Source organism: Aedes albopictus, chromosome 3 (genome assembly GCF_035046485.1).
Source record: "Aedes albopictus strain Foshan chromosome 3, AalbF5, whole genome shotgun sequence".
NCBI lineage: Eukaryota > Metazoa > Arthropoda > Insecta > Diptera > Culicidae > Aedes > Aedes albopictus.
The window spans coordinates 415,894,484-415,913,830 of record NC_085138.1 but is presented as its reverse complement, the minus strand read 5'-3'; the positions used below and the strand labels follow the sequence as shown (position 1 = coordinate 415,913,830).

At 38.9% G+C, this 19,347-nt stretch overlaps 1 protein-coding gene across 1 annotated transcript; it reads left to right on the top strand.

The window, feature by feature from the left end:
* The first annotated feature begins 1,794 nt into the window (after positions 1-1,794).
* Positions 1,795-9,817, top strand: LOC109403188 (phenoloxidase-activating factor 2). The gene is made up of 5 exons (XM_029877052.2): positions 1,795-1,997; positions 6,979-7,064; positions 7,135-7,161; positions 8,406-8,844; positions 9,252-9,817. The coding sequence occupies exons 1-5, from the start codon at positions 1,881-1,883 to the stop codon at positions 9,768-9,770; spliced, it is 1,188 nt and encodes a 395-aa protein (XP_029732912.1). The 5' UTR covers positions 1,795-1,880; the 3' UTR covers positions 9,771-9,817.
* The last annotated feature ends 9,530 nt before the right edge of the window (positions 9,818-19,347 follow it).

Sequence of the window (19,347 nt, the reverse complement as noted above, 5' to 3'; positions counted from 1 at the left end):
GAGAATTCCTCCAGTTATTCTGCCAAAGATTACTCCAAAATTTCATTCAAGGAATCTTTCAAAAATTCTTCCAAGGATTTCTCCAGAAATGCGTTTTAGTATTCCTACAGACATTCTTCCAAGCATTCCACCAGAAATTCTTCCAAGGATTCCACCAGAAGCTCTTACAATAATTCCTTCAGCAATACTTCCAAAGATATTTACAACAATTCTGCCAAGGGTTCCGTAGAATTTGTCCAACGATTCCTCCAGGAATTCTTTCTGGAAATCTAGAATTTTTTCCAAGAATTCAAAGATCCTAAATCACCCAAGGATCCTGAAAGAATTCTTGAATATCTCCAGAAATTTGTTCAGAAATTCTCCCAAGAGTTTTTAAGAAATTCTTCCAAAAATTACTTCAGAAATTCATTTAAGAATTCCTGCAGGAGTTATTCCTATAATTCCTCCAGACATTTTTCCAAGATCTCCTACGAGAAGCTATGCAAGAATTCTTTAAGAAATTCTTCCGAGAGTCCCTCCTGGAATCCTTTCAAGGATTACTTTAAAAAATTTCTCAAGTATTCCTCCCTGAATTCTTCCAAAAACTCCTCCACGAATTATTAGAAGGATTCTTCTAAAATTCTTTCAAAGATTCCTTCAATTTCTTTTCCAAGGATTCCTCCAAGAATTCTTCCAAGAATGCCTTCAGGAATTCTTATGAAAGATTCTAAGGAAATCTCCAATCTCCAATTCGGTGAAGGATTCCATAATTTCTCCAAAAAACGTTCTTAGAATTTGCCAAGGATTTCTTCCAAGAATTTATGCACAAATTTTCCTTCTGGATTTCCTTTGAGTTTTTTTTTCTAAGAATTCCGAAAGAAAACTTTCTTTGATTTCATCACCAATTCTTCGAACTTTTCCTCCAGTAATTTTCATTAGGGTTCGAATTAAAATTCACTCTCATATTAGTCAGAAAGATTTTCGTATGATTCTTCCAAGACTCTTTCATGGTAATGCCCAGGAAATCTTCTGAAGATTTCTTTAAGAATTGTTCTATGGATTCCTCCAGGGCTTTCCCCATTGATTTTTTCCATGAATTCTTCCATGGATTCCTCCAGGTATTCTTTTAAGGACTGGCAGAAAATCTTTTAATGATTTCTCTTTTTTTTTTAAGAATTCTTCTCACGGGCCATCTATGCTCATGCTCATGCATTTTTTTTTTTTCAAAAGAATATTTCACGAATTTTTTCAATAATTTCACCAGGATCTCTTTTGGCATTTCACACAAAATTGTTTAAATATTTTTCTTGAAATTTCTGGAAAAATCTCGCAAGATTTCCTGAAGGGATCTTTGTAAGTTTTTTTTGGAGGGATTCATGAAAAGAATCAACATAGGTATTTTTGTTGGTGTTTGAATATGAATCTAGGAACGGCGTTCTGGAGAAATTTCCCAAGAAATTCAAGAAGTTACTGAAAAGCAGTGTTTGGAAGAATTTTCGAAAAAAAATAATGCAAAAATACCTCTAGGGATTCTGTGAAAATTCTTGGATAACTCAATGGAGCTGAGTTGATGAAAAAATCAATGAGGATAATCATGGATGAATAATTTTAAGAATTCGTCTGCGATAGTTTTAGGATGACTGAACGGTCGGTGAAACAATCAATTTCCGATTGAGTGTCAAACTGGGGCGCGATCGTATCGCTTCCTGATTATATTGTGGTGGGATTTTCATTCAGTGGAGAAAGTGAATAAAGAGAGCCTCTCATTCGTAACCATGGTCTTTTGAGATGTTTGCCTAGCATTGTTCTTAACCTTTCGGCATCAATTCACTCATTCGCTCAGTTCAGTTCCCTAGTGACCGTTGTAGTGGATAGAGGTGATCGATCGAAAGTATTCAAGGATGAGACTGATCTGGACGCTGCTGGTTGCTACGTTAGCGCTGATAGCGTACTGTGGTCGTTTTGTGTCGGGTAAAGATTCTTCGGAAGAGGACGAAGACATTTTTAAGGACTTGAAGGTATGAAAACTAAGGGATCGGAATTTTTCAAAGGTATTCGCGGTTGAGTTACCAGAATAACGATAGCCAGGTTTGATACACGGCATCACATGGCCCCAAAAGAAAATAAAAATATGCACGTGAAAGTGAGAAGACTGAATCGTCTGTTTGTCTGTACAAACACGGTGTGTTTGTCATTGAACGATAATGTTTCTGTGACTATCGTTAAATGTTTTTAAAAGTTACGTCTGTTTGTCCGTAAGTTCATATTTTGAAACATATAATTGGAGTTAACAAGTCCATTATGCGAAATTTCGCGTGGTTCTAAAGCATATATTCGGCTAAAACGTATGTTATGAATGATGTTGAAGTATAGCCTAAAACGTCCCGAAAAAATGTTGAAGACCGCAAAGTGATCCAACACATGTGAAAAAAGTTACACCCTCGGTAATTCTAAGATGCCAGTGAGAATTTAGCATGCTCGAATTGTTTTGCTCAAATACAAATTGCATGCTCGAATCGAATTGTTTTACGGTCTTCGGCAAAGTTTTTCGACACCTCCGAGGCTGTAACGTTACATCATCATACACACTTAAATTAAATCGCCGACCTCAGCAAACGGATTGCGAGAATCCAACAGCCGAGAATCCGGTAATAATTTTCACTGAATCTCGGTAAAAGTTTTACCGAGCTGTTGTTAAAACTTTTCCGAGATCTCCGTAATCCAACTTTTTACCGAGATCTCGGCAAAGTTCACCGAGACTCGGTAATGGTTTACCGAAATCTCGGTAAAAATTTTACCGAGAATCAGTAAATATTTTACCGAGATATCAGCTGTTGGATTCTCGGTAAACCGTTTACCGAGATCAATTTCTGAATTTAAGTGTGTAGGGTGCCGAACCACTTGTGCAGTAGCTGATATTTTTGGCACTTTTCCGCTATAACTCAGCCGATTTCAAACCAATTGTCTTGATTTTTTTGTGGATACTACACGTGAGATACTCGTACAAAACATTAAGGCAATTTGTTCAAAAACTTATTGAGTTATAACCAGAGATGAACCAGCCGCCGGCTGAAAAGCTCTTCAATAAAGATACATAAGTAATAAATAAATAATTGAGTTATAGCAGAAAAGTGTTCAAAATAAAATTCCTGCCCTGCTTTAGAATTAGCCCATACGACTTAAAATATCAAACTCAAAAAGTACTCCAAGATGATTCGGAAAATTTACTTGTCTTGTTATCTCTGGGAAACTTCCAATCTCCGTCATGAATGGCAGGGTTTATCGCGCAAATAATAAAAAAATACGTAAGTAAATACTTTCACCGCTACACACATCCAAATATAACTTTTGAAAAATGCTGGGGAATCCCGCTGATAACGCTGTAACCGGTCTTATAAAAATATTGATAACCGTGGGAAGACCTCATAAAATACACCGTACACTGATATTTCACACCACTAACGTGTGTTTACAAATACATATACATAGTTTTAGCGATAGAAGAATGGCCAACAATCGGGGAACGCGTATGGTTTGCTCACGAAAATTTGTGTTTTTAGTGGTAAGGAAACCCAGGTCAGGATGGGTCACCTAAAAGTGGATCCTTACCACTTCTTTGAATACAAATCGGATTGTTTTACTGTTTCCTCTACGCTTTAGTACCTTAGGAGTACCTCAGGAATTCATCCAGAAGTTCCCCTGGAATTCTTCTAGAAGTTCCTTGGGAATTCTTGCAGGAGTTCGTCTAAGATTCCTCCAGTAGTTCTTAGGAAATTTCTCCAGAAGTACTTTGAGAATACCTCCATGAGTTCCTAGGAAATTCCTCCAGGAGTTCCTCAGAAATTCATCCAGTAGTTTACAAGCAATTCATCTACGAGTTCTTTGGGAATTAATTCAGGAGTTTCCCTGGAATTCTTCAAGAAGTTCCTTGGGAATTCTTGCAGGAGTTTGTCTAAGATTCTTCCAGAAGTTCATCGAGAATTTCTTCAAGAGTTTCTCGGGGATTCCTCCAGGAGTTCCTCAGAACTTCATCCAGTAGTTTACAAGTTATTCATCTAGAAGTTCTTTGGGAATTCATCCGAGAGTTTACCGGGAGTTCTTCCGGAATTATTCCAGGAGTTCTGCTGAGATTTCTCCTGGAATTCCTCGAGAATTCCTCGAGTAGTTCCCCGGGATTTTTTCTAAGCGTCTCTCAGGAAATCTTCCAGGAGTTCCTCGAGTATTTCTCCAGGAGTTCCTCGAGTATTTCTCCAGGAGTTCCTCGGAAATACCTTCACGAGTTCCCCAGGAATTTATCCAGGAGTTGCTGTGGAATTCTTTCAGGAGTTCATCGGGAATTCATCAAAAAGTTCCTCAGAAATTCATCCAGTAGTTTACAAGCAATTCATCTAGGAGTTCTTTGGGATTTCATCCAGGAATTTTCCAAAAGTTCTTCCGGAATTCTTCCAGGAGTTCTGCTGAGATTCCTCCAAGAGTTCCTTGGGAATTCCTCGAGAATTCTTCGAGTAGTTTCCCGGGATTTTTTCTGAGAGTTTCTCAGGAAATCTTCCAGGAGTTCCTCGAGTATTTCTCCAGGAGTTCCTCGAGTATTTCTCCTGGAGTTCCTCGGATAAACCTACAGGAATTACTGAGGAATTCATCCAGGAGTCCAGTGGGAATTCATCCAGAAGTTCCTCAGAAATTCATTCAGTATTTTACAAGGAATTCCTCTAGGAGTTCTTTGGGAATTCATCCAGGAGTTTTCCAAAAGTTCTTCTAGAAGTTCTTCCGGAATTCTTTCAGGAGTTCTGCTGAGATTCCTTCAAGAGTTCCTTGGGAATTCCTCGAGAATTCATCGAATAGTTTCCCGGGATTTTTTCTAAGAATTTCTCAGGAAATCTTCCAGCAGGTCCTCGAGTATTTCTCCAGGAGTTTCTCGAATATTTCTCCAGGAGTTCCTCGGATATACCTTCAGGAGTTCTTCAGGAACTCACCCAGGAGTTGCTGAGGAATCCATCCAGGAGTTCAGCGGGAATTCATCCAGAAGTTCCTCAGAAATTCATTTAGTAGTTTACAAGGAATTCCTCTAGGAGTTCTTTGGGAACTCATCCAGGAGTTTTCCAAAAGTTCTTCTAGGAGTTCTTCCGGAATTCTTTCAGGAGTTCTGCTGAGATTCCTTCAAGAGTTCCTTGGGAATTCCTCGAGAATTCATCGAATAGTTTCCCGGGATTTTTTCTAAGAATTTCTCAGGAAATCTTCCAGCAGGTCCTCGAGTATTTCTCCAGGAGTTTCTCGAATATTTCTCCAGGAGTTCCTCGGATATACCTTCAGGAGTTCTTCAGGAACTCACCCAGGAGTTGCTGAGGAATCCATCCAGGAGTTCAGCGGGAATTCATCCAGAAGTTCCTCAGAAATTCATTTAGTAGTTTACAAGGATTTCATCTAGGAGTTCTTTGGGAATTCATCCAGGAGTTTTCCAAAAGTTCTTCTAGGAGTTCTTCCGGAGTTCTTCCAGGAGTTCTGCTGAGATTCCTCCAGGAGTTACTTGGGTATTCCTCCAAGAGTTCCTTGGGAATTCCTCGAGAATTTTTCCAGTAGTTTCCCAGGATTTTTTCTAAGAGTTTCTCGGGAATTCTTCCAGGAGTTCATCGGAAATTTCTCCAGGAGTTCCTCGGATATTCCTTCAGGAGTTTTTTTGGGAATTCATCCAGGAGTTCTTCGGGAATTTCTCCACGAGTCCCTCGGGAATGCCCCCACGAGTATGGTAACATAACCATGGTATGATTCCTGAACTCTGCGTAGGTTCTAGAATCCGTATGAGATAGTTCCGGAATGATTCAGGGATGGGTTCCTGGTTCCTATCTCGGAAGTATTCCGAAACCAACCAAAAGTATTCAAAACTTCCCTGAAACAGTAGAATTCTGTAACGAACTCAGAAGCAAACAGGAACATTTCCAGAATGATTCTGGAAACATCCCAAAACTATTCTGGAATAAAGCAGAAAATGTTTTGGAAAAATCGCAACAAGATTTTGTGAATATCCCTGAATGATCTGGAAGCTTCCCAGCCATATTTAAGAGTAATTAATAGATATTACAGAATGATTCCCAGGGAAACATTCTTGCAACTACTTACAACAGACGTGTAAAGCCCCGAATCCCTAGATGGAGGCGAACCTGAAGGGTTCTGGAACTATCTCAGAATTTATTTCATAAATTCCATCAAAATATAAAAAAAAAACAAAATATTCAAAAAAAGCAGCCGCATATTTTAAGAGGATTTTACTAGAAACAACATTACCGCCACGATATTAGTCTTATTTGAATCTTATTGAACCTTTCTTTCACACTTTATAGATGTCTCTTCGTCTCTGCTATAAATCTCGTTGTAATATTGATACTTTATACAACGCTTATTGTTTCAACACTTTGGTTCTTGTATCTCTGTAAATCAAGACTAACTCATAGCACCGATCACAGGGTAGGACTTATGAAACGAATTTAGAATTTTCTGAAATTCTCAATGTATGAGATGCCAGGGGTACAGTAAACTTCAAAATCAATGCTCTCCGGTCAAGGATTTTGTTGAATACAGATAGTGTATTGTAAAGCTAGGCTTGAATGTTCTCGACAGTGACTGAATGTAAAATTTGTAGTTTGCCCTGAGGATGAATGAATAAACATTCGAAACGTCGGCTTTTAACCTAACCGGTTGTTTTTAAAGAAACCCGAAGACCGATACAGCGCCATAAAGTCCCATAAAGTTCTCGACAGTGAATGAACAAATTGCGCATTGGGCAGTGAAAAGCGCGACGATGAAGTGCGGAATCTCAAATAAATGTGCGATTTTGTGTCAGATCGTTCCGGTGTCTTCACCGCACTTGTTCATTAGCTTATGGTGAATAAGTGCGGTGAAGTGACACAAACACGATTTGATGCAATATCGCACTTTTATTTGAGATTCTGCACTTCATCGTCGCAGTCCAGTTAACAATGAAATTAACTATATTATATATTTCAGACATGCCCCCTCGGATACTGTGTGGCAGTTCATCAGTGCATTGAGGGAACAATCAACGATAAAGGCGTCGGTATAATTGAAATACGGTAAGTCTTTCTGTAACCGTTTATCGGATGCATTACCAGTTTTAATTAATATTATGATTTTTTTCCTTAGATTCGGCGACGACCCAATTGAAGTAGAGTAAGTAATGTTTTATTAATCATGTCTCTCAACTTTCAATGAACAGACCACCATTCAAGAAGAATTGAACTTTGCCCATTTCCCATTTCAAACATCAATCGTCACCGATGGCAATGCCTCCTATTGTTAGCTAAGGTAGTAGCTCTGTTTAAAAATGGAAGAGTGTAGGGTCTGGGACCATTTGGGCAGGAGCACCTATTTTGGGCATTTTCTGCTATAACTCAGTCAAATTTTAACCGATTGACTTGATTTTTTAGACACGATCAAATACGTTCAGTATCTAGCCATGTTCAAAAATTCTAGTCAATCGGTTTGAAATCAACCGAATTATAACAGCAAGTGCCCAAAATAGGTGTTCCTGTCCAAATGGTCCCAGACTGAGTTTCGTTTCAATTCAACCGATTAATGTTTTCAATTTTACCATGAACCCGATTTACAATTAAAAAAAGTTTCTGTTGGCAACTGGATTCGAACCAAGAACCTTGAGATCACCAGGCTCGCATGCTACCACTCGGCTATCGAACCGGTTGATATAAGAGGAGACAAAATACACACAAGAAGCGTTTGTTGGCCGATGATCACGTTTTTCCATGGTAAATTTAAAAACATTTGTGTGCTTATCATTACCGCAAGCCGTCTTTCAGTGTACCAATGTTTTTTTTTCGTTTTTCTGCAGTGTTGCTAGTCTTCTCAATGAACATGTCTATCTCGCTTGAGCTAAAACATTTGGCATAAGTATAGTTAAGCAAAACCAGAAGTGCGCGCTGTCACTATCACAATGACAAGCAAACTGCCGTTTTTTTATAGGCCGACTGCAATCCAAATCTGCTTACGTTCTAATAAGTTAACATCTCGCTACCCCTATCTTCAGGATTAGACTGATTGCGCTGGGTTATGGATGTCACTGAAATAGAGTCTTTGAAATTCGGTGGAAAAACAACAATTGAGAATTTGCCATCATAATAGTAGAAAAGTTACGAGAATTGCTCTGTTTTTGACTAGTAAACCAAAGTATAGACTAAAAGCACCAAAATATCATTTTTGACGGTAATCAAATTCCAGTAATAGTGCCATATAATTATCCAACTGACAAGATCGATATTGCACAACTCTGATCAAAACAATGATACATCACTCAGTCTATTAAGTTGAGTATGTTGCACATTGTGTTATGCTTAATGTCAATATGCCAAATGGTACAATTCCTACAAAATTATCTAAGTAACTTTTTCAATCGTTTACAGTTTAGATAACAGGGATCCGTGTGAGGAATTTTTGATGAAATGCTGCGCTAGAAATGGCACTGTACCTTTGAAACCGGTTGAGCTAACCACAGAAAAGCTTCTGCCGGATTATGGTGATCTAAATGAAGGTACAAATGCAGTCACCAAGTCGCCACCTCTAGCCTGTGGCCAAAATCGTCCCGATGGGTATATCTACAAGGTTAAAAACAGTGGCATGGGTCAATTTGGCGAATTCCCTTGGATGGCAGCGCTGTTGAAGCGTCGAACTCTTCTGGGCATAGATACCTCAGAGTACATCTGTGGTGGATCCCTGATCCATCCACAAGTCGTTCTAACGGCGGCGCACTGTGTTAAGAACTTTATTGACGCGTTGGACACTCTGGTTGTTCGATTAGGTGAATGGGACACCGTAAATGAAAATGAGCCGCTGAAACACGAGGTAGGTATCTAATACCACAGAAAACGGGATACATAGCATATAGTCATTTGGCATACCAGCCATTTTGCATAATCTAAATGCATCCTTCTTATTCTGCCAGCTGGCCTTTAATTCGAACGACCTTATGCAAAATGACTATGCCAAACGATATAGACTTACAGAGAACAGACATCTGATGCCTTATCCACAACAGTATTAGAATACTGATGACCATCTAAGGTACACAGGGTCAAATATATGCCAAGGAATGAACTCAAGAAAAAACCTCAAAAAGTCAAACAAGGTGTTTGAGCTTTGGTCAAATGTCTGGCCCTGTGTACTGGCGTCTTAAATCACGAGTTATGACAAAAAAACAGTATACATACTATATAAGTATATTCGATTTTGGTACCTTCTCCCTTTTTCAGAACCGAGAAGTTCGGAAGATAATTCTGCATGAGAATTACGTGGAGGCAACTGCCCACAACGATTTGGCTTTGTTGATCCTGGATCAACAGGCTAGCTTGAACGTTCACATAAATCCGATCTGCCTGCCAAGTGCCGACGACAACTTTGACGAACAGCGATGCATGGTTTCTGGATGGGGCAACTTTGACCGCGATGGAAAGTACGCGGAAGTGCTGAAAAAGATTGAAGTCCCGGTGATTCCGCGAAAGAAATGCAAACAACTGTTCCGGGCCACCATCCTGGGTCCGTTCTTTAATCTTCACAAAAGTTTGATATGTGCCGGTGGCGAAGCTGGCGTGGACACGTGCAAAGGAGATGGAGGTTCTCCGTTGGCATGTGAACGCAATGGGGTGTTTGTCCAGGGCGGAATCGTCGCTTGGGGAATTGGCTGCGGTGGTGAGAACGTTCCCGCAGCATACGTGAGTGTTTCTAAATTCGTCGATTGGATCAAAGAGAAGATGCAGGCAGAAAATGTGTAGACTGTCAAGAAAGTAGTTTTAGAATAAAGCACTACATTTATTAAAAATATTGAGCCAGGAATGCGATGACCGCCCGATTTCAGCCGATGACCGCCCGTAAATTAATCTCGTTAAAACTATACCACCGTCATTTACAAAATAGATTAGAATTTAAATTTGATAGCATATGAAATTGGTTTTAATGCGATGGTGAAGGTCATTCGATCGGTTCACCAATTACTAGGATTAAACTGATCGAAATGACTTCAATTCATAAAAGTTATGCCAGAAGAAGCGAGAGGCAGATAGAAAAGTATGTTAATGACATGCTTAAAATGCGCGGTTTTTAATATAAAACTAAACTTCGTGGTTTCGTCTGGAACCGTTACACCGCAGCGTAGACTCTACTCACCGTTTAGTATTGTGTCCGCCAATACTTGTATCCAGAACGAGCAACGAGTGCGCCTACGAAACCCAGGCTTTCTCAGTGAAAAAAATATTTCATCGGCGAAAATGTTTCCATACATTTTGTATGGGACGTACAGCTGTGTTCATAAAAATAGCAGTGAGAGCCGTTTTCCATATAAAATGGCCATCTTTAACATACTGTAACTTAATTCTCATATGAGCAATTGAGCTGAAAATTTGACAGCGAACTACAAATATGGTGAATATTGTTATAGCAAAATCTGAGAAGTTTCAAAGCACGTGCAAAAAAGTTAAACACTATGTGAAATTGATCAAAATAATAGCAGTGTTTGTTTTGATATTTTTATTTAGCAAACATTTTTTTTTTAAATTTTTAACCTTATACATCAACTTGTAACCAAGGCGAAAACTGATCGAATAGCGAGCGAAAACATTTCTTGCTTCTTCAAGGTAAAGCTACATTTCAATTTATTTACACTGCTGTTATATTGATCAATTTCACATACTGTTTAACTTTTTTTCACGTGCTTCTAAAATTCTCAAATTTCGCTTTAACAATATTCACCATATTTGTAGTTCGCTGTCAAATTTTCAGCTCAATCGCTCATATGAGAATGAAATTACAATATGTCAAAGCTGGCCATTTTGTATGGAAAATGGCTTTCACTGCTATTTTTATGAACACAGTTATAAAAAAAAAAACACAGCTGTATTTTAGGCTAAAAAAGTATTTATTGAATTTTAGTATGGAAAATGATGATGACGATTGTGTACCCACCATCAGCGCAAGGATTACCTATGGCTGCAGAGTCATACCGGAAGGGAATGATCTACCTGATGGTTTGTTGTAACAAGGTAAGCTAAATTTACTGGAGACCCTCGGAAGACAACACGATGCACAGTGGGAAAAAATAGGTATAAAACGCGAATAAATTCAATATCTCTGCTCGGAGTGGATGGATTTGAATGAATTTTTGACACAAACTGCAAAATTCTCTACAGTTTCAGATAAAAAGGGTGTCATTCGCCGCACGATGCTAGAAATCAGTGTATTGAGTTCGTTTTACCCCGCGCTCTTTTTTTCACACCTTTTTGAGAAAATCCTCATCTATCCCCGACTAGCGTGCAAAATAAATGACTTATTTAACTCGTACTTGTGTAGAAACTTCCATTGTATCGGAAATTTGACATAAGATTGCTCCTTCTCTTGTCGATTGCATTCCACTTCGGGCGGAGATGCATGTGAAAATTTAAAGAAATAGGGGATATCGGGGTTATTTGAAGATATTTAAATTTTTAAGGCCGTGCGGTGAGCCAAACCAGCTTCATTCGGTACTACGGAAGTTTTAACACCAACACGAATCAAATAAATCATTTATTTTGCACTTCAAGATTTTTCCAGAAAGGTCAAAAAGAGAGAGAGTGGGGTAAAACGGGCCCGATACACTGATTTCCAGCATCGTGCGGCGAATGACCCCCTCCTTATCCGAAACTGTAGAGTTTTTTAGCAGTTTGTGTCAAAATTTCATTCAAATCCATCCACTCCGAGCAGAGATATTGAATTTATTCGCGTTTTATATCTATTTTTTCCCATTGTGCGATGGTTGTTATCTCGTGACAAAGTCTGGCCACCCCACGAACATTTGTCCAGAAACCAGTTCATTTAGGGCAGCTATATTATCGCTCAATTAAAAATTAGAAATTAGCAATAAACTTGATCAAAATCGCCTAGCACTTTGTATGAGCGGAGCAATAAAAATTTCGGTTTTTGTTGAATAACTGGCAATCCTATGGATATTTTTCAATAGTTTTTTGTGCAGATGATAAAAAGAAGGAACATCTCACTGTTATCAAAGACTTTGATAGATTTTAATATTATTTCTGTGAGATATTAGCAATTGCTAATTTTTACCATTTCAGTGCGCGTTAATATTTTAGTCGTTCATTTAGCTTCCTTAGGCTACCCCTCCCAATATCCCAAGTATCATGTAATTTGAATATATTTAATTATATAGTTAATCAATTACCTGATTTTACCTGAAACAATAAATATTATCATTATGATACATAGAATGTTAATTGACTTACATTACAATTGCAACTGTATTTACCTGAACAGCGCTGAAACAAATCGTTATTTTATTAAGTTGTAGTTAAAATCAAGCAAATAACACGGAAACAAATGGTATATTAGTAGTAAAAACCCAGATTAATCCACCTAGTGGTGATAGTGCCTTTCTCGTCGAATATGTACTGATGATCTTTCCGTCGATGCAATCAATCTTGCCTTAGAGTCAGTGATCAGCCCCAAATCTCTGTGCTTTGGTAACGAACGAGTAGCAGGAAATGCTCATAACAGCGATCTGGGACTGTACCACTTACGAGTTTCTGAGTTACGAGAATACTTTTTTTAGAAAATCCAGAATTTTATCAAGGCCATTATCGAATTAGGGCACTTTTTCCGACGTTATGTTCAACGTATGGGCAGAGCAGAAAGTATCAGTCCTTTCAGTTGACTGCTTGACCACCATCACTGAAGACTGTTTCATACCAAGATGACAATTACTAGCCAGGATTAAACTTTTTTCACAGAAATCACTTTGACAAAGTTTTATCTGCACACTTTATGCTATATTTTATTATCATTGGTTACAAGATTAATGTAATTTTTTATGAAGTAATTAATTTGAATTGCCAATGCTATATCACATTCAAATATCAATCACATTAAAGATCTCGCCCTCCAGTCACATCAAAATTTTGTGCAGTAATTTTAGACGCAAATAAAGATTTAAAAGAATGTTCGGGGCTGAATTTTAATTTTTCCATACAACGTTGACCCATCCTACTGATAATTTACTTCTCAGGAATCTAAAATGGTGTGATTTGATGAGATCACTTTAGTTTTTTTTATAGGTTTTTGCATCTCTTACACATATCCATCGCTTGCATTGATTTAGTTCATTTTCGTAATTTCGCTGAAGAACCCGACGCTGCTTCTGCAACACCACCTGTGGCCTCTTATGTAGTCTGAGTCTATTTTTTATTGCTTACGAGACCCCCGGAGCTAAAAATTCTACCGGTAGTAACTTCGGTGGACTGTGGCTATTTTCTTATTATCCATGCATCAGGTTACTGACAAAAAAGCGATTTGATGTACCGCAAGCATGGGTTTGATGCAATTTTATACATGTCCACTTCCAGTGGGACACCCTTAACCGGATCCAGAATATTTACATGGTGCATTTTTACATTGGACCAATTCCGACAGGACACCTGAACCGGTTGTGGAACACTACCGGTGGTCTCTAACGTAATCTGAGCTGATTTTCTTGAAAACCGTTCATCAGCTTATCGAAAAAACCGCGTTTTGATGAAGAGCATGCATGAAGTTCGGTTCCCTTCTACATTTGACCACATCCGGAGGGACACCGGGAACCGATTCCGGGACACTACTAGTTTTCCCAAGCATAAACTGAGATATTTTTTCTTGGTAACCGTTCATCAGGATACCTTAAAAGCCATTTGATGTGTCGCGAATATTTTTTGGTTCTCTTTTACGTTCGGCCACTTTCAGCGAGACACCTCGAACCGATTCCTATCAGTAGTTTCTATTGTGGGCTTAGCTTATTTTCTTGCTGATCGTACAAGTTATCGAAAAGGGCACAATTTGATGTGTCGCATATATGAATTAGGTCACTTCCGGCGGGACACCAGGAACCGGTTCCGGGATGCTACTGATTCAGATATGATCTGAGACTATTTTCCTGCTGACTGTTCCTCAGGGTATAGAAAAAGCTGCGATTTGATGTGTTGCATGCATCGGTTTGGTTCACTTTTATATTTGGCCACTTCCGGCGGGTTACCCGGAACCAGTTCCGGAACACTACTGGATCAGATATGGTCTGAGACTATTTTCCTGTTTACCATTCATCAGGTTACAGAAAAAGCGGTGATTTGATGTGTCGCATGCATGGGTTTGTTTCACTTTTATATTTGGCCACTTCCGGCGGGACACCCGGAACCGGTTCCGGTATACTACCGGTTTAGATATGGTCTGAGACTATTTTCCTGTCTACCGTTAATCAGGTTATGGAGAAAGCTGCGATTTGATGTGTCGCATGCATGGGTTTGGTTCACTTTTATATTTGGCCACTTCCGGCGGGAAACCCGGAACCGGTTCCGGAACACTACCGGTTCAGATATAGTCTGCGACTATTTTCCTGCTTACTGTTCATCAGATAATCGAAAATGCCGTGGTTTGATGGGTCGCATGCATGGGTTTGTTGCAATTTCACATCTGGCCGCTTCCTGGGGTACCGGTCCGGAACACCTAAATGGCCATAACTCCGGAACGGCTGGACCGATTCAAACCATTTTCAATAGGAAACAATGGGACAATATGCCGCGACGATTGAAACCAAAAGTGTTGAAATCGGACAATATTTACTATCCAAAAGTGAGGTGACATTTTTGTACACATACACACATACACACGCACACACACACATACATACATACACACACACATACACACACACAGACATCGTCTCAACTCGTCGAGCTGAGTCGAATAGTATATAAGACTTGGCCCTCCGGGGGTTCTATCAAGACTTCATTTTTGGAGTGAACATATAGCCTTTCGGTGTACACCTTGGTGTACGAGAAAGGCAAAAAATACAAAAATAAAACAAAACACAGAAAAGTAAACCAAATTTTGATCTTTTGATTTTCCTGCATTTAAACCAAGCTGGAAAATTACGAAATCAAAATTGGATATGGTAGATCTCACGGCGTAACGCACCATTATAAGGTGATCTATCGTTACGGGTAAGGGGCCGTTCATAAACCACGTAGACTTTTTGGGGGGAGGGGGGGTCTGACCAAAGTCTACGCTCCATACAAATTTCAAAATTTTTGTATGGACAAAAGTCTACGAGGGGGGAGGGGGGCTGGGTCTGAGATGGCCAAATTTTGGTCTACGTGGTTTATGAACAGCCCCTAACGACTATTGAATTTTAGTATGGAAAATAGCCAAAAACTCAGCTGAATCAAGATTTCCCCGATGGAATATTTTCAAATTTTCCATTCATACTATTTGGCCAAAATTCTGACATTCTATGATGAAAAATCCGAGGTACATGAAAGTTCGATAATAATCAAAATTTTGACACCGTACATAAACTGCGTAGCCCAAAATTTGGCCTTCTCAGATCCCCTCCTCCTCGTAGACTTTTGTCCATACAAAAAAATTGAAATTTGTATGAAACGTAGACTTTGGTCAGACACCCCTCCCCCCCCCCCCCCCCCCACAGACAAACAGACGTATCACTTGGAACAAAGTGCGATTAAAACCATCGTCACAAAAGCATAATCGCCCAATGCTATTTACACTGTATTTCGCAAACCTACTGAGAAGATGGCGTTAGTGAGCAAACGTCAAACAGAAGCAAAAACGATGTGAGCGCCATGAGCGAGAAATTTGCGAACTACAGAATATTTGAATAGTCCGTTGAAAGGTTAACGATGGATAGTGGATAGAGTGAGACGTCTGTTTGACTGTGCCCCCCCCTCCAAAAAATCTACGTGGTTTATGAACGGCACCATAGCCTTAGCAAACAATAATTATTTATAGCCGTTGAATAAATCATTCCAGTGTAATACGCTCAACCGAACAGACCGTTTTTCATTATCAAGCCAAAAGAAACGGTCATTCATAATGTATAACATTCGATATTACAAATATAGCAGTAACGGATCTATGACATTTCGTCGAAAGACATTTGGTCGAATGCCGTTTGGTCGAATGACATTTGGTCGAAAGTACATTTGGTCGAATGGACATTTGGTCGAATGGACATTTAGTCGAATCCCATATTGTGGAGAAGGAAACATATGACATTTAGTCGAACGTACATTTGGTCGAAAGGCAGTTACTGATGAAAAGACTTTCTAATGGAAAATAAAGTAGTTGGTTTCCGTTCACAACTTCTATGCTACTAAACAAACATCAGAATGATAGCGTTATATCATACAAACATTACATATTTACAAAAAACTTCAATCAGCTCAAATTGCCTAGCCATTACCCCGACATTTCCGTTCCACTAGATTGAAGTATTCTGTATGTCAAAGAGTAGGGTCTGGGACCATTTGGGCAGGAGCACCTATTTTGGGCACTTGCTGATATAACTCAGTCAATATCAAACCAATTGACTTGAATTTTTGAACATAGTTAGATACTGCGCCTTCCTGATCGTGTTTCAAAAATCAAGTCAATCGGTTCACAGTTGGCTGAGTTATAGTAGCAAGTGCCCAAAAAAGGTGCTCCTGCCCAAATGGTCCCCGACCCTACTAAACTTAGCCTAACAGAAAACATAACAAAACATAATTAATGACTATAACTACTTCAATCATTGAAAATACGAAAATATTCAGTTACAACACGGAAGAAAGTTACAAAATCCGAAAGATTGCTGAACGTGGCCATCATAAAACGAGCTGGACCGTGTTGGCCCTATAGGATGCCCATAAGTAAGGTTGGTAGAGATTCATGTCATCATTCACTTTCTCACACCTCATTACCACAATGTCAATGTTAAAAAAAATTAACGCATTTATTTCATTTTTGGATCGCGCTCAGTTCAAATGCAACACTGTATGGAAGAAAAGCCTATATTGAAAAGAAGGAAAACTATTTGATAAAAACTCTGCAGCCTCACCATCTGAACATAGTAAAATTAAAGACTTAATAAAAACTCCTAAAGAAGGAAAAACCTCGGATTAAAATAAAAACTGCAGCTTTAACATTCATACACAGTACGGAATAAGAACATGTGTTCAAAAGAAGGATACTTCTCTGGTGAAAAATTTAGCAGTTGATACATGAAGACGCAATGCAATTAGTAAACTTGAAAGAACAGCCTATGTTTAAAAGAAGAAAAAATATCGAATAATAAAAAAGGCATCAGCTATAACGTTCAAACACAGTACAAACACGAATCTTTAAGAACAGCATATGTTTAAAGGAAAGAAACATCTTTGAGAACGAAAAATCAAAACTAGGATATCCACTCTCAGCACAAACAAAAAACTTGAAAGAATAGCATATTTTCAAAAGAAGGAGAAATTTCTGATGGAAATGTTAGCAAAGCGCAATAATAAAAGGAAACTTAAAAGAAAAGCCAATGTTGGAAAGAAGGAAAAATCTAAGATGAAAGGTCAGCTAATTTTACAACGCCAACGAAAACTACACCTGGAAAACAATTTATCAAATGAATAACAATAGTAAACTCACTTGAAAGTAATATTTGCTCTATTGTCCAATATTATTAAGCCCGATTGAGTTTGCTATTCGATCAAATGTCCTTTCGACCAAACGTACTTTCGATCAAATGTCTTTCGACTTAATGTCCTATCAATGTTAACTTCTTTTCCCGATCAGCCTAGATAGCTGTGTAGTGTCGGTAGCGGTTGTCTCAATTGGCTAAGAATAACACTACGGACAACCTGTTCCGGGGGTAAAAGTCCACTAACCAGGGAACCTCAATCCAAGGTGTCAGGCGACCCGTGCTGATGGATGAATGGTTGAGGGGGTTTAAAATATGCTCGGTCTTTAACGGAGCCCGTAACGTAGGTAGATCGCCTTTATGTGTTGCGTTACGGTTCAAGATCTACCAAACCGAACCCTAGTGACATCCGGTTTGACAAGTTAGGGTAATGTGTTTTGGTAATAAGGATTCATGATACAAAGTCCTTGTTACTGGTGTCAGTTTCTAAAATTGCATTTATTCTGCCTTGCTGATAGTTAAAGAATCGGAATTTGCCCACCCGAGACTACACTTGATGTTAGGAAAACAAACATGCTTTACGTATCTAACTGCGTACTAACCTATCAAGGACTGTTAAGTTCTGGTAATTCAAGGACTCACGTGCATTCTTATTGTAGAACACATTCTCTAATTTGACAGAGTTTTGCAACTAGCCTAAAGTCCCGGGTTTTTCTATGTTGTCCTGGGACTAAACTAGAAGCAAGACATGGATGGGGCTAGAGTTCCGATGCATGGATAAAAATCGATGCATGGATAAATATCGATGCTTCATTGCCTCTCAATGACAATGGAGTAGTACGACATGCACTTAATACTAAGGATACGGGTAATGCTACAAAAGATCTAAATACTGGTCGCAGTGGCTCACCCGAACAGAAAAAAAAGTCCTAGAGCCGTTATCTTAAAATAAACTTTCGACCAAATGTCCATTCGACCAAATGTCCTTGCGACCAAACGTACTTTCGACCAAATGTCATTCGAGCAATCGTCATTCGACTAAATGTCATTCGACCAAATGTCCTAAAGCCTGTTAATTGGCCAATTTACCTTTTGATTGATTAAAAAAAATATTTCCATGCCTAAAGAATGCAGGCAAAAAAGCCCAAAATCGTATAAATTGAGGTATAGCTCAAAATTGTGACGTGCTGGAGCAAATCTGAGCCCAGATTCGGATTCAGCGGCCCAAAACCTGTCAGAGACACATAAGTTTGCTCTTGAGACAAAAAAAAACATGTTGCGCTTTGTAATCCGTTAAAAAGGGAAACGATGGGAAGTGAGTAGAGTGAGACGTCTGTTTGTCTGTGGAGCAAATGTTCTGATACGGGATGCCGTCGTTGGAGGTGACAATGGGTCAGAGGGGCGAGAATGGGTCAAAACATAATCTGACATCTCATCAAATATTGCGAATATTGAATCAACAATTTTATGGTTTCATCCTCGTAGTTGCCAGCAGTTCCTGTCGAAAAATCAGGCTTCTACAGCAATTAGTTATTTTGTGATAAATCATCGAAAAAAGCTTGAAAATAAGGGTACTTAAGAGAGTTCGACTGATATGTGTGATCTAGCTACTTTATCGGCGCTGCAGTCTTGGGGAATCAAAACGACTGTTTTAGATTTGTCCCAACGTTTCGACTCTGTTTCGAGTCTTCTTCAAAGGGAAACTGTAATGGGATTTTTATTGGTGGCTTGAATTATGGGTTTTAGTTGACTTACATTCTGACTAGTCGCTTTTTGTTCGAATGGACATAGGACTGTCGGTGTCTTGTTTGTATCTGTACATCGGCTGGGAAAATAATTTTACATACATAATGCACCTTCTAAGCATGGAAATATTTTTC